Genomic DNA, 13957 nt, shown 5'->3' with positions numbered 1-13957 from the left:
AGACGTAAACACACAAAATACGTGCCACTTTCATCACAGGCCAGCACAAGAGAAGCATGCACACCATTTCTGGATTTTTTCCGGTTTGAGAGTTATCCAACAGCACCTCTTCAGACCAATTAGTGCGCTAAACAAGGTAAGCTAAATAGCACTAGCACTGCCGTGCTTCACTTTGCAGCTGCCTGGGAGGTTGAGCATCACGAGACATTCACTCTATCGCTGAACGAATGAGCACAACATTGTAGTGGAGAGAAGCAGATGGCTGAGATATAGAAGTATAATGTGGAGAGGATTGAGCATGCTGTAAAGAACGGAGGCAGCACCTGAAAGCAGTGAAAAAGCATGGAGAATGCAAGGCGGGAAACAAATTTTTCAAATGGAGGCTTTGGAAAATTATAGTGTTCAATTGACACCACCTGTGAACCATTTCTGGCAGAGCATGGCTGGAGTGAAGTTAAGTGTGTTGTGAAACGACCAAAAACAGCTACATCGAAAAAGTTCTTCCAACATTGTATCCTTTAGTCATTTGCTTGCCTACCCACAGGGCAATTCCCATTGCGTATGGAGTGCCTATTTTGATATTATGACCCAAAATAATCGCAATTAATCAACTTGCAGATTTCAAATCAGCACAAAAAACTCCATAACGCTGCGCAGTTTCATTAAATTGGTTCAGGGAAAAAAAAACATAGCTCCGAGACCAGTCTGCACCCCCTAGTTTACACAGGATCCCAATCTTCTCTGCAAATGCTTCTCAGCTAACACAATGTGCAAGGACAATGCCCAGATGGAAAGCCTATGCCTGAAGGGCATTTTCCTTGAGCAATGTAAACGGATCAGAACAACTGGGGAGTTGTTCCCAATCGGCACGAGGTATTCAAGCGCTACCCTGTGCGCGTGTTATACACTGGTGAAGTTTTGTGCCCTGCGGGGAAGTTCCACGTGTGGCGGTGAAGCCAGCTCATCCAATACTGGAGACTAACTGCCGTGCACGGGCAGCAGCGCCGCAAGTTCGAACGCGCCTTCGCAGGCGACGGTTGTCTGGTGGACTCCCCCCTTTCTCCCCCCTCACTCTGGCACAGCGTTCACTGGCTTCTTAAACCGTCGCAAGACCTGTGGAAGGTGTTTCGTGCATTTGTACTTTTCAGTGTCCTGCGCAACAGGCTGAACGCTTGTTGACGGAGGAGAGTCCTGTGCGTAAATACTTGCCTACTGCGAACGCTGAGTACTCCTCCGTCCTGGCCTCTCGTGGAGAGCGTTTCTCAACCTGTTCGAGTCGTCATGTTCTAGGCACAGCAGTGAGCTGCTATCTGTATCACCACCCTTCTCTACTTGCCATAAAACAAGTTAAGTTTGCCTCTTGGCTCTGCATCATTGAAACAAAGGCCACTCTGCCACCATGCTACCACATGACGGGGGTCGGTTCTTGTACGCCTCTTCCCATGTAGCAGAGTATACATTGAGCATTCTCAACTCTCAATAAAGAAACCAGCCACAACACTAAGTTTCCATGCCCACCTCTCATGCCACTTTTCGTACATCTTGGATTTCAGCTGAACACGCACCAGCTTCGTACCGCACTGCTGAGGGGACAGTCCCCCCTGTAGTGGACGTCCCTGTGCGTGTGTACCTCTTAGGGGCATAAGCAAACCGGGCCAAGTATTGCTCTTCGTGTGGGTATAGTTACTATGACTCTTGGACTTGGCAAGATCATGCTAGACCAAAGAAGCCATGAAGACAAAATACAAGTATGTTTTATTCGAAAGAATTGGCGTTTTGTAGTGGCCCCAGCGCTTGTCCGACAGCAAATGATGCTTTATTCCCTGAGAATTAAAACAATTTAGGTCTCAACTTTGATTCTCCCACTCTGTGCTCCATGCCATCAGTGATGACACAATCGGGGAAGGCACTTAAAATTGATGCTAGTCTGCTGACTAAAGCTGCTGCAAAAGGCAAAGTGTGGGCTTCAGTGCCTTGTTTACCTCGATCTCCCCAACTGGCATAACAATGCTACTCATAGACCGCTGTCGGCACTTGCTTTGTTTTTGATCGGATTTGTTCCTCGCTTACTTTTTTAACCATTGACAGTAATCGTTTGCGGAAGATTGGGTATGCTCAACAAACAGGGTCACGTAAATTGTGACATCGCTTATGCCATTCGGCCAGTGTCGCGTCAGACAAGCCCAACCCAACGTGCCCAACAGCTATGCAGCTTCAACCAGCATAGTGCGCACCACACACACTGCTGCTTCCACATTTCCGTGCTCGTTCATAACTTCCACCGTTTACCCCACCATTATAACTGCTATAAACAGAATGCGCACTACATTTAAGCACAAATACCTCGTTCTGCAAGCTTATGATCCCTGTTTAATTTGCCTTTCATTTGTCGGCTTCAGATGATCGCAATGAGCTGCCCACAATAAGTCATAGGTTTAACTAGAAAAACTACCGTATTTATTCGAATATAGGTCGACCTTTTTTTTCCGAAAATGTGCTTAAAAATTGAGGGTCGACCTATAATCGTGACCGAAGAACCTCGACCTATACTCGTGATCAAAAATGGCGACCGCACCGAGCGATCCGTTTCTCCGTCGCTCCCGGCGCTCCTCAATTTGAGGCAGCAGCGCGGAGCATCTAGAACAAAGACAGGCAAGAAAATAAAGGAAAAAATAACAAAACAATCAGCGTAAGAAAACCACCCACAGTCACTGCTGGCTATCGCGCATTACTTGCGGCCGAACCGCACGAGCGAGCTTACATACTGGCTAGAGAGCCAGATTGGCTTGGCTTGGTGACTTCGGAGCCGCGGTAGCGGCTAGCGCGAGGTGGGGGTAAAGGTGACTTTCGCCACCTAGCGTAGCCGCCTCGTGAACAGAACGGCATTGCCTGCTTCGCTCGCTATCTCTACTATCTCCCGTTCTCCGTTTCATGCGCTTTCTTTGAGTTTGCTTCGTTGTGATTTCCACACACAACGTTTTTCTCGTGCGCATTTCGCGATGTCACGTCGGACTTTAAGCGCCGGGTGATCCTGTTTGCTGAGAACTTGAACAACTGCGCCGCTCAGCGAGAGTTAGTCGTTAATGAAAAGCTGATCAGGGGATGGCGGAAACAGCGGGACGAACTTTTTGCTTGTAGGGGACTGCGTCGTGCGTTTCGTGGTGGGAGGCACGATGCTCTCGAGAAAGAACTCCGGCTGCACGTGGAAGAGGAGCGTGGGAAAGGACACCGAGTGTCCTGCGAAGATATTCAGACCAAAGCTCAACAGTTAGCGCTGCGAGGCGGGATCGGCCGTTCAGCCTTCAAAGCCAGTCGGGGGTGGGGGTGGGTAATGAACTGCGGCGCATGCGGCGCAAGTTCCGACGACGACGCAGTGTGTGGCTCCGACCAGTGAGGTGACCGCGTTGTAAATAAATGGGAGTTTTAAAAAGTTTCCTAAAGTTTTTTTCTTAAAAGTATGGGTCGACCTATAATCGAATATATATTTTTTTTTTCGGCGACTTCAATTTTTAGGGGGTTGACCTATATTCGTGCTCGACCTATTTTCGAATAAATACGGTAGCTAGGGTGTCGCATGCCTATTCTGTTTTCTGCATTATATAGTTTATTTGAGTGAAGTTTGGGTTAAAAGTGGTGTCAGTGTTATTCTGGCGAGGCAATCTTTCGAATCAATGAAATTTGCATTGTGTCTTCATGACCTGTTTAACCCTTAGACTGTCAGGTATTTCCGGCCGTGACGCACCCCCCAGTGTTGGCTTGGTTTCCGAAATATGAGAGCAGGAACACTGTGATTTATTTGACTATGGTAGCGTCCGGAACGTAACACGTCGAAAGGAAGGGGCGTGGGTGAGAAATCGCCTTTCTGCCAGATATTTTTTGCCATGCAAGTCTTTGGGAAGATGACACCACTGTTTCAACATCAGAATCTGACACTGTAGAACTCGCACCCCTTCCTCGGATGAGAAACTCTCAGAGTGCGAATCCGAGCTCGGCTCGTATTCGAATCGGAATCGAAGAACCACCGCTCCTGTCCGCAGTCGAAGGCCCCGCACGGTCAGCCATCCAAAAGTAACCGCACACATGGAGGCAGCCCTTTCAGCACTTGCACAACGCACAGAAATGAGTGAGCGAAAGCCGTGACTGAGTCATGTTTCGGTCTATTGGAGAGCCAACGGCGCGCTAACGTAACCTGGCACGCCGTAGAAGATGCAGGAACAGAACAAAAAAGAAACCTAAAAATCGATTAGAGATGGCACAACAACCCTTGCACCCGTAATCGCACGTGTGCCGCATGGTCACTCATCCCGACAGAATACAGTTCGTGGTGCGACCAAGCCCCCCAGCAACGAAAGGCGGGTGCGGTTGCTCCGTACTCTTCACTATACCAACGCAGAGAGCTAACGAGTGAAAATACGAGTTACTAGAAAGATGTGACAGATGGCACGAACAGTCGAGGCGTGCTCTCTCCGTGGTACGGCACGAATTTTTCAACGCACAATGAAGAACGTACCAGTACGTCAGTGACACTACGGAGGGGACGTGCAAAAATGTACCGGTATGTCAGTGACAACGAAAGGGTTAAGGAATAAAAGCCATACAAACTGTTACTCCACAGCAGCCCCTCTTAAACAGCCCATCCACTGCTGGGAACTTTTGTTTGCTCACAATGTCATTATTACCCAGTGAACCATCTGTTGCAATAATTGTAGAGAGTAGACACGTCAAGCATTATTTTGAAAGCACCCATGTTTCTCCACACTAACACCACCAGTTATGCAGCCAACATGCAAGGATAATAATAAAAAAAGCAGCGAGCACAGGGGTGCACTTTGAGGCACTCCCCCTTTCCAAGTTCCTAAAACAACTCTGTGCCACATTCAATGTATACAACGAACAGGGGGAGTACACAATGCCCACACCTTGAGGCACATGGGGCAGCTAGTTCCCAAGTTGAACACCAACATGTGCAGAAGGGTGGAAAAAAATAATAATGGTGGAAATAGGTGTGCAACCTGAGGTACACCACAGTTCCCTACGACTTTGTGCCTTCTCTGTTGGATATGAAGAACTAAGGGGAACAAAATGCACACACACTACAGAAGCGGCAAGGACAGCAGTGCATTTTGAGGCACACCACATTTCCCTGAAACTCCGTGCCCCTGTCTGCGAGCACTGAGGACTAACTACGCACCTTGAGGCACATGGGGCAGGTCCGGTTGTTGGCCTCGCCCCCCTCCTCGTCCGGCGGGGGCACGCCCCAGTGGTGCAGGCCCTGGACGTGGCCGCAGTGCAGGTACACGTAGGGCTGCTTGTCCCCCTGGCTCAGGGTGGCCCGGCTGGCTATCACCAGCGTGTTCAGGCCCACGGGGCACTGGGGGCGGCCCGCGTTCAGCTCCTCCACCCGGGCCTCCAGGTGGGCCTTCGTCTGGACGTAGAGGATGTGGGGGGAGCAGTGAGGACATTGATAGGTGAGAGAAGGAGTGCGAAAAGAACCACCATGTCACTGATCTACGGTTCCATCTTCAGCACATCCCTTACTGCTCCAGGTTGGGTTGGCATGCAGTTGGCAAAGAACTCCCTGACACTGTTGGGCCCACGATTAGTATACACCCGTTGCGAAACCACAAATCAGAATCTGGGCAGCACGATCAAGTTGAAGTTGAGGGGCAAGTGCACCTAGGGGACAAAAACTGAAATACATAAAATGAAACTTTCGTTTCAAATTAAAAAACCTAAATTAGGTAATGTTTACTTATGTTCCCACAGTTATTTTCGTTCATGACTTACAGCAGCAGCCGCAAGCAAGTTGACTAGCCTGCCAACAGTGACAGGCTGTTCAGCTTGCCCCAAGCGTGCCCATGTTTGCCCCCAGAATGGGAGGCCAACCAAGAACTGTTTTTAGTACAAGGCGCCTATGGGGAGTTTTCATGACTGGTGCATATTGAGTAACTCATGTTGGGCCCACACCAACTGTCCTTGCAGACTTGGCAGCCCCACAGGGAAACGGAACCAGAAGACTAAGCAAAAGCAGGCTCTAGACGAGGCAGGCAGAACGGGCAAGAAGGGGTTCAAAGGGGTACCCACGGGCGACTTGAGGAGCCCCTCGGCCGACCGGAAGAGGAGTGTGGCCCCGCAGAGGTCGATGAGCGAGCCGTCCCGCAGCACGTTGGTCTCGCCCTCGACGCGCACACCCTTCTTGGGGGCCGACCGGGACTCCCGGATGGCGTACACGTTGCCCCCGACCGACACCTCGCGCCAGATGCCCGGCGTGGCGCCCCCGCAGAAGGCGCCCTGCGGGTGCATCAGCAGCACCCCGTTGGTCGTCAGGCCATCGATCTCGCCCTCGTGCTGCCACTTGGTCGCCTTCTCGCCAAGGAAGATGTTGCGCGAGGAGTCGAAGCCCGCCGCAAAGACGGACGAGCGGTGCGACCGGTTGCGCTCCACCAGGATGCGGCAGGCAAAGCGCGAGATGGTGCTCTGCGACACCCTCGGGCAGCCCCCGGCCCCCGCTGCGCCCATGCCCCCACCCCCACCTGCGGCGGCCAGGGCGGCCCGCTCCGCACCAGCCACTGTGTCCATCACCACAAAGTCGATGGGGGTCTCCGAGGAGCGGCCAATCTGTGAGGGGAGAACAGAAGGAGGAAAAGAGATTTAGACAACATTACTCGGAGGATAACTGCTTATCTTGGAAACAGAAAACAGCCCATAGAAATAACAAACCGCACATAAAGTGTGCTTCCCGTCACCTGCGGGGTACCTCAGGGAAGCATGCTGGGGCCACTACTGTTTTTTTAATTATTTGAATAACTTATCCTGTATTCACAAACCTCACATAAGCATTCTTTTTTTGCCTTCTAACAGTTTTCAGAGACTTGGTGCATTACAACAACCAAACTTATGCTGAAGGGGCACCTTTTCACAAACTTATCAGCCTGAAAAGTACCGTATTCGCATGAATAAAACGCGAGCTTTTCCCCGTGACTTGTACCCCCAAAACGCGCCTCGCGTTACATTTGGGCTCAAACACAGCGTGAGCTGTCCTTCTCGCCTTTTTTTCTTCAAATACATACCTTCATCACTGGAACGCGCCTTAAACTGTTATGCCTGGAACGCAAGCTATGAAACCACTGCCCTACCTTCGGATTTTTGGCGCCAAGAGCTCAGCACTTTCGGCGGCAGCTTCAGTGCCGGCATCTCCTGATAACGCCGTTGGCTATGCCAATATTGGTCACATGACCAGTGGTCTGATCCAGAGGCGAGCGCTATGATGCACGCGGCGCAGTAGTGGCTCTTCATTGTGCTTTGTTTTGTTCGTACTTGCTTCCTTCTGCTTTCTGAGCCACTGCAATGAACAGGCGAAATCAGTACAACGCCGCATTTAAAAACAGGCGATCCTGCTGTGCGAAGAACGGGGAAATTCAAGTGCAGCTAGGCATCTCGGACTAAGCGAGTCAACCATTCAAGGTTGGAGGAAGTGCCATGATTGCATCTTTCAAGCCGGACTAACTTGCAAGGCGTTCCGTGGACCCAGAATGGCCGCTACCCTAAGCTTGAAAATGACCTGGCAGAATTCTTCCACGAACTTTGCGGACAGTTTTTGCCTGTAAACATTGAGCTTGTGCAACTTAAAGGCAGAAAGCTTTCATGTGATGTTGGTGTGCCTTGTGGCAACTTCAAGGCCAGCCACTCTTGGGTACAAAAGTACATGCGTCGCACGCGATTCTCCTTCACCGAAAGACGTCAATGTCCTAGAAGTTCCCTGCCGAGTACGAAGTAAAATTGGTCGCGTTTCGGCACTACACCCTTAAGATAAGAAGCGAATGCAAGTACTCCACAGGCCAGATTGCAAATGCGGATGAGACTCCAATCTTTCTGGACATTCTGGCTGATGATGAATGCGGTACCAAAGAGGTACTGCAAAGAGGTACCAAAGAGGTACGCGTTTGCACAACTGGCAATGAAAAGACCAGGGTCACAGTGATGGTGGCATGCACGGCAGATGGGAATAAGCTGCCGCCTTTCCTTATACAGTCAAACCCCACAATAACGAATCCGCCGGGGAAAGCCAAAAAAACTCACTTTTGCAGGAATTTCATTGCCGCGAGAACAGGGTTCTCCCCATGGTGGGCGGCGGTGGTTTTACCGCCCACCATGGGCTGCCCGCCCACATCTGTGACAACCCGCCCATCACCCAACTAAACCATGTCTGGGTCTTCCAATGCGGCTTTTTGGCAATTCAGAATACTTCAAACCTCTGCGCTTGGTGAAACAGCGCACCAAAATCAGACACAACCGCTCTGCGACGGGTCCGCGTGCAACCACATCCGTACACATGCGCCTCATCGACTTCACTTTTTCACAGTGGCGTGGCGCTACTACGCCACTGGATTTAGCGGGCGTGCATCGAGGCAGCCCAGCTTGGTTACGCCATAACGTACCGTCTCGAAGTCAACCCAAGCACTGAGGCACCGATCAGAGAAAATGTCAGCCAAGAAAAAGCCGCTGCAGCCGTCTCTGCTGTCCTTTTCCAACAAAAGTTGCAGAAAAAGCGCCGAAGTCTGTTGACCAGGTGGGACAGTCTGCCGTGGCAGCCATTCGAGTGCGGCAAATGTCACCAACACATCTCTAAATGTTGAAGCGTCAACCAACGAAGAAGCACAGCAGCATGCTGCAACACCCGGCGTAAATCAGCTGACATTACCGCCACGTCATCGTTGAAACGACCCTACCACTTCGGGACGCCGTGCGATGTTACTTCCAGCCATATGGAAGCTGGTGATGGCAGCAAGCCCGCATCACGTTTCAACAAATCATGGCTCCGCGATCATCCGTGGCTCCTTCTATGACATCAACAGTGGGATTCTTTTCAAGCGTCGTAAAAAGTATGAAAAAAGACCATTTGACAAGTCCATGTGGAACAAAAAACCCTGTAAAAGGATTCGGCTGAAAGCGTTCGCAAACATGAAAATCGCTACTTGTACCACAACACAGTAGCGCTGGAGGAGCCTAGCAACGATGCTGCATCGCCTCTGGAAGCTCTGCAATCTCCAGACTCCCGTGACGCAATTCAAAAAGCATTCACCAGCCTGCACTACCTATGCAAATGTAGGATAGCACACACGACAAACTACGAGCCGCTTCAGGACTTGCTGACGTTTCTGGCGCTGAACGTAAAAGAACAAATCGCAGAAGGAAAGAACGTGACCTATTGCAGCCAGCAGCTATCAAAGAGATGGTGACCTGCCTGTCGAGCGCCATTGAGGACAAGATTTTGCACGAGCTCGAACAAAGCGAACATTACGCTCTAATGTTCGACGAAACAACCGACTGCACTACAGTAGAGCAGTTGGTCATCCACTGCCGCTACATTTCCGATGGAAACTTGCAGGTGAAGTTCCTGGCAATGACTGATGTGCGGGGCAGCCTACACCAACAGTTGGATGAAGAAAGAGCCATTTCCCTCGATGCAGCCAGTGTTGCAGGAGCACTGAAAGATTTAATAGGTGGTATTCGTTGAAAAGTTTAGCTGTCAATTTCTTCGCTTGGCAACACTGGAAATGGCCAAAGACATGACCAATGCGCCACGGACATGGCGCAGCTTGGGCCACTGCGCCCGCAAACGGAAATAAAAAGAAACACTGGCGTGCGTCGTCTGCTCCGTTTCAACCCGATTCTCTCTGTTCCGTTTCAACCCGATTCTCAACGGTGGTGTCAACAGAGATGTTATTAATCGCAGTCACATTGGACTCAAGGCATTACTTTGCATTCAGTGAGGTAGAGTTTTTAACGTGCAACGCGGTCATGTGCTTGGCACGAACAAGTACCGCCATCTCACGGAGCCTGACATAACGAGTGACGGCGCACTCACACGGTTGCCTGCATGCGCACCTCGCCAGCGAATACAAGCAATAGTAAAGGAAGGCTTGGCCTTTGAGTGCCACCCTGGCACTGGAACTGACGGTGCCCCCATAATGACAGGAAGAAAAGGGGGAGCTGTGAAGCCGCTAAAAGACAGGCAAAGGGCACTAACGGCTCCACAATGCACTCAGGCTGTAGGAGTACACTGTAGACCTAACAAACTCAACCTGGCAGCAGACCATGCTGCAAAAGGAGTTCCGTACACTGGCACGTTCAAGGACCTGCTGCAGCACCCGCACACTTTTTACGCATCTAGTCCAGTCCGCACTGCTGGACTGAGTGCTGTGCAGAAAGCACTAGACACACAAGGAGGAGCAAAGATCATTGAATCATCTGCCACTTGCTGGCTTAGTGTAGGAGGATCGTGTGCAGCCATTTGGAGCAATCTTCCCTCCCCACTGGTCAGTCTGTCAAGAGAAGCAGATAAGCGGAGTGCAGGGTTCGTACAGGCTTCAAAAGCAAAAATTCAAAGGTTTTCAAGGACTTTCAAGGACCAGAAAACACATTTTCAAGGCCCCCATCTGTTTTATATGGGATTATTTATAACTTTTTCAACACAATGCAAAATTTCGTTATTGCCCAATTCCTAAGCACATTAGTGCACATTTAGATAGGCGCTAACGGGTTCGTGAATGCACCCCCAGCTTTATTTTTTATTCCACAGTTGGCATTTAGAGGTCTTTTTTTTCTTGGTGTTTTGCTGAGGCTGTTTGATTTCAAAACTTCATAATGTTGCCTGCATCTTCTGCTTTGTCAGCAAGAGTATGAGCTCAAAATAAATCAGCAAGTGTTGCTGCAAGGCAGGATGAACTATGTACACGTCCACCATTTGCACATAAAAGCAAACGCAGATGGAGCGTATGAGGCACAGCAAACATGCAATGAGCGGCCGTCCGCAGACTAAATGGAATATGCAAGATAGAGAAGAGAAGCCGGCTTTCACTGGATTGTATCGTGACATGGATTCTATTGAGGAATGCTGCTCCCAATGTTGCCTCGTAAGAATGACAATCCACCAAACTCGTAATTTCATGCAATACACTGAAACTCGATTGTTACAATGTTTCTTTACATTTTCAACACCGAAAATTCTTGTGAAAAGACAGGGTCATTGGTTCTCCCTAGAAAAATCAAGGGTTTTCAAGGACCATGTAAAAATTCCAGGACTTTCCAGGCCTTGAAATTGACACTTATAAATTCAAGGGTTTTCAAGGTCTGTGCGAACCCTGGGAGTGACATAAAGGCTGCAGGCTTGCATAAATTTGTGTCTGACAAGAAGGGCATTGGCACTCTATTGACGATGCGTGAAGTCCTTCCATCTGTTGACAGGCTCTCCAAAGCGTTTCAGTCCAAGTCACTGCATGTGGGTCTTTTACAAGGGCTGATTAAGCCCAGAATCAAGACCCTGGAGGCCCCCAAAAAATGTCCAGACACAAGTTCAGGCCTTTTCTGAAGCAAATGGAAAAGCATTCACACCCACACAAATATGAAGAGTGGCTAAGGGCTGCAAAAACTACATTCCTGGACAAGCTGAGCTTTCAGGATGATGCCATACTGGCAACCAGCCCTTTCTGTGTTGTTTGCCAGAGGCAGCTATGAAGGGGCTGTGTCTGGCAATGGTGTGGAGACTGCAGATGCTCTGGGAAAGCTCTGCCGCACACTGGGCAAATCCTACACTTCTGACATGATGGAATAGTGGCGAAGTTTTGCAAACTTTGTGCCTGAATGTGGGAAGCTGCAAAAATTGGCAGAATCAGAGTGGTTGCGGCATGCGGCTACGGGTATGAAGGAGTTGTTTCTGCTTGTAGCACACATTGCTGGTGCACACCTGGTCCTGTCTCCGCACACTGCAGATTGTCAAAGAGACTTCTCTGCATTAAAGATAATTAAAACACAGTTGAGAAACTGCCTCAACAAGGAATCGCTCGATGCACTCATTCGTATTGCATGCGACGGACCTGGGGTTGAAGAATATCCCAATGACAAGGTAGTGGAAAAGTGGGCTAGGAGGCTGAAACTACAAATAAGTCAGAAAAATACACTACGTGTTTCGAGGTTCCACAGTACCGCTGTGTTTTGAGATTTGCCCCCCCGCTCACTCTGATGATGTCCACCTCTCGAGAAACTTTTGGGAGAATCCTGCACCCTACCAAATGAATGTGCTGCTCAAGAAGTTTCAGTGAGCTACCAAACATGTACCCATCTGAGGTGGCTGTGCTTCCAAGTGCAAAGTGGCACCATGTTAGGCACCACAAACAGTATACGCCTCGAGCTTCGCGATCGCTGCGCCGCCTGCCGCCGTTTCTCCGCGGCGTTGACGGGATTTGCGCTGCGTGGCTGATAGGGGCTCGTGCAGTGTTTTAGTTCTGTTTCGCTTATTTTCGCCTTTCTTCGCCCTAAAAAAAAATTTGTTATGGTGACGTCTTTAGACGAAGAGTACGTTTAGGTCTTTTAAAAAGCAGCTGGGTCTTCTTAGAGTACGCGATCGCCTGCAAGAGCTACCCGCGGACGTGGTTCTGCGCGCTTCGTTGCCGCTCTTCCGGGCGTCGGCGACGTTAGCAACATACCGTATTTACCCGATTGTATAGCGCACTTTTTTTCCGAAAAAATAGGCCGAAAAATCGCATGAGCGTTAGAATCGGATACAAAACCGAAACTGCCGAAACAGCGGAAATTTAATCCCACCCATCGCCATCGCCATCTGAAGATGGTGCCAAAGCTTTTAGCAACAATTTTTCGGAAGCAGCAAGCCTAGGCGCCTAGGCTTTTCTATCGGCGTTCACACAAATCGTCAAATCGTTTCACTTGCGCGCTTGATAACAGCAATGGCAGCAGCGGCTCCCACGCGTTCAAAACAAGCGGTCGGCTGAAGCGTGCACCTCTGGAGAAGCTCTCGGGATGGGCGTGCGAGGCGTGGGCCACGATCCCATAGACCATGGTTGAACGTTCGTTCAGAAGTGTGGCATCGCGAACGCGCTTGAAGGCACTGAGGAAGAGATGTTGTGGTCATCGGAGAGCGACGAGTATCGAGTGAGATTACTTCGGGAAATAACTCGCCCGTTTCTCTCGCATTCGTTTGTCTGGGTCACAAAGTCCCGTGCGCGTTACAATCGGAGGTGCAAGTTTTTTCGTTTTTTTCGGCCAGGAAAATCGGGTGCGCGTTAGAATCGGGGGCGCGTTAGAATCGGGTAAATACGGTATCACCCCTGTCACCTCCAAAACATCAGGCACAAATGAATTCCACTGCCGCCTCGTTTAGACCTGATACTGGCACAATGAGCGGTTGGCTTCATTTTGCAGCGTGGACAACGAATGCGGCTTCGTTTCGAATATATACGTCGCAGAAAAATATGTTTCGGGGATGTGATTACCCAATCCCCGACAATAACTGATGCCTTTTATAAGAATATAAACCATGCGAAAAGGTTAAGTATATTCCAAGCCTGTGCGTCGTTAAATATGTGCCCACACACGCCATATAGCAAGAACCAAGGCAAGTTAATGAAACCACGGAAAAATGAATGCTGTGCAAGTTAATAGCTCTAACGGAAATGAAAAAAAAAAAAAAAAAAAAACAGTGCAGCTTCTGACATGCTAAAGACGTTTGTTCTAAACTTAAGCCAGGTAGGGTTCCCTATACCAACTATACGCGAAATGCACTGCTATTTCACGAGACATCGGGGGGGGGGGGTAGGGGGACGCTGTGTACAAATGCGGAGCGAAATCAAGCAACTACGTTTTAGTAATCACACACACAAATCTCGTGTTCACTTTCCTTGTTTTTATACTGCAACGAACAGCTGATCGTACAGCCGACTCATTTTTGGAAGTATACAGGCTAGGCTGTTCAACAAGCGATGAAAGGTGTCGTTAAAAGAGTGTGGTATGTGATAAGGTCCTCTGATTTCAGTTTCTGCTTCATTCTGCACGCTCCCTGCGCCATATGACGATATTTCGAAGAAGCATTTAGTCGCGGACGCGGATTATATTCTAAGCCCGTCTCCGCGCTGCTAGCAGATTAATGTTTGCGGGCGCTCAC

General features: G+C 49.6%; 1 protein-coding gene and 1 pseudogene across 3 annotated transcripts in view; one reads left to right on the top strand and one right to left on the bottom strand.

Moving 5' to 3' along the window:
* Pli (E3 ubiquitin-protein ligase pellino) overlaps positions 1–13957 on the bottom strand; it is a 96552-nt gene that overhangs the window by 16345 nt on the left and 66250 nt on the right. For all 3 annotated transcript variants that reach the window (XM_077681148.1, XM_077681150.1, XM_077681149.1), the window contains 2 exons: positions 6085–6618; positions 5192–5425 (listed from right to left, as the gene is read on the bottom strand). In XM_077681148.1, coding sequence (XP_077537274.1) covers positions 5192–5425; positions 6085–6618 — 768 coding nt within the window. The remainder of the gene's footprint in view (positions 1–5191; positions 5426–6084; positions 6619–13957) is intronic.
* Positions 8732–11998, top strand: LOC144149673 (uncharacterized; annotated as a pseudogene).

Source organism: Haemaphysalis longicornis, unplaced genomic scaffold (genome assembly GCF_048455015.1).
Source record: "Haemaphysalis longicornis isolate Haplotype H1 unplaced genomic scaffold, Haemaphysalis longicornis Haplotype H1 scaffold_8, whole genome shotgun sequence".
In the NCBI taxonomy this organism is placed as follows: Eukaryota; Metazoa; Arthropoda; class Arachnida; order Ixodida; family Ixodidae; genus Haemaphysalis; species Haemaphysalis longicornis.
The sequence above is the reverse complement of the archived record's forward strand: the minus strand, read 5'-3'. Positions and strand labels throughout refer to the sequence as shown.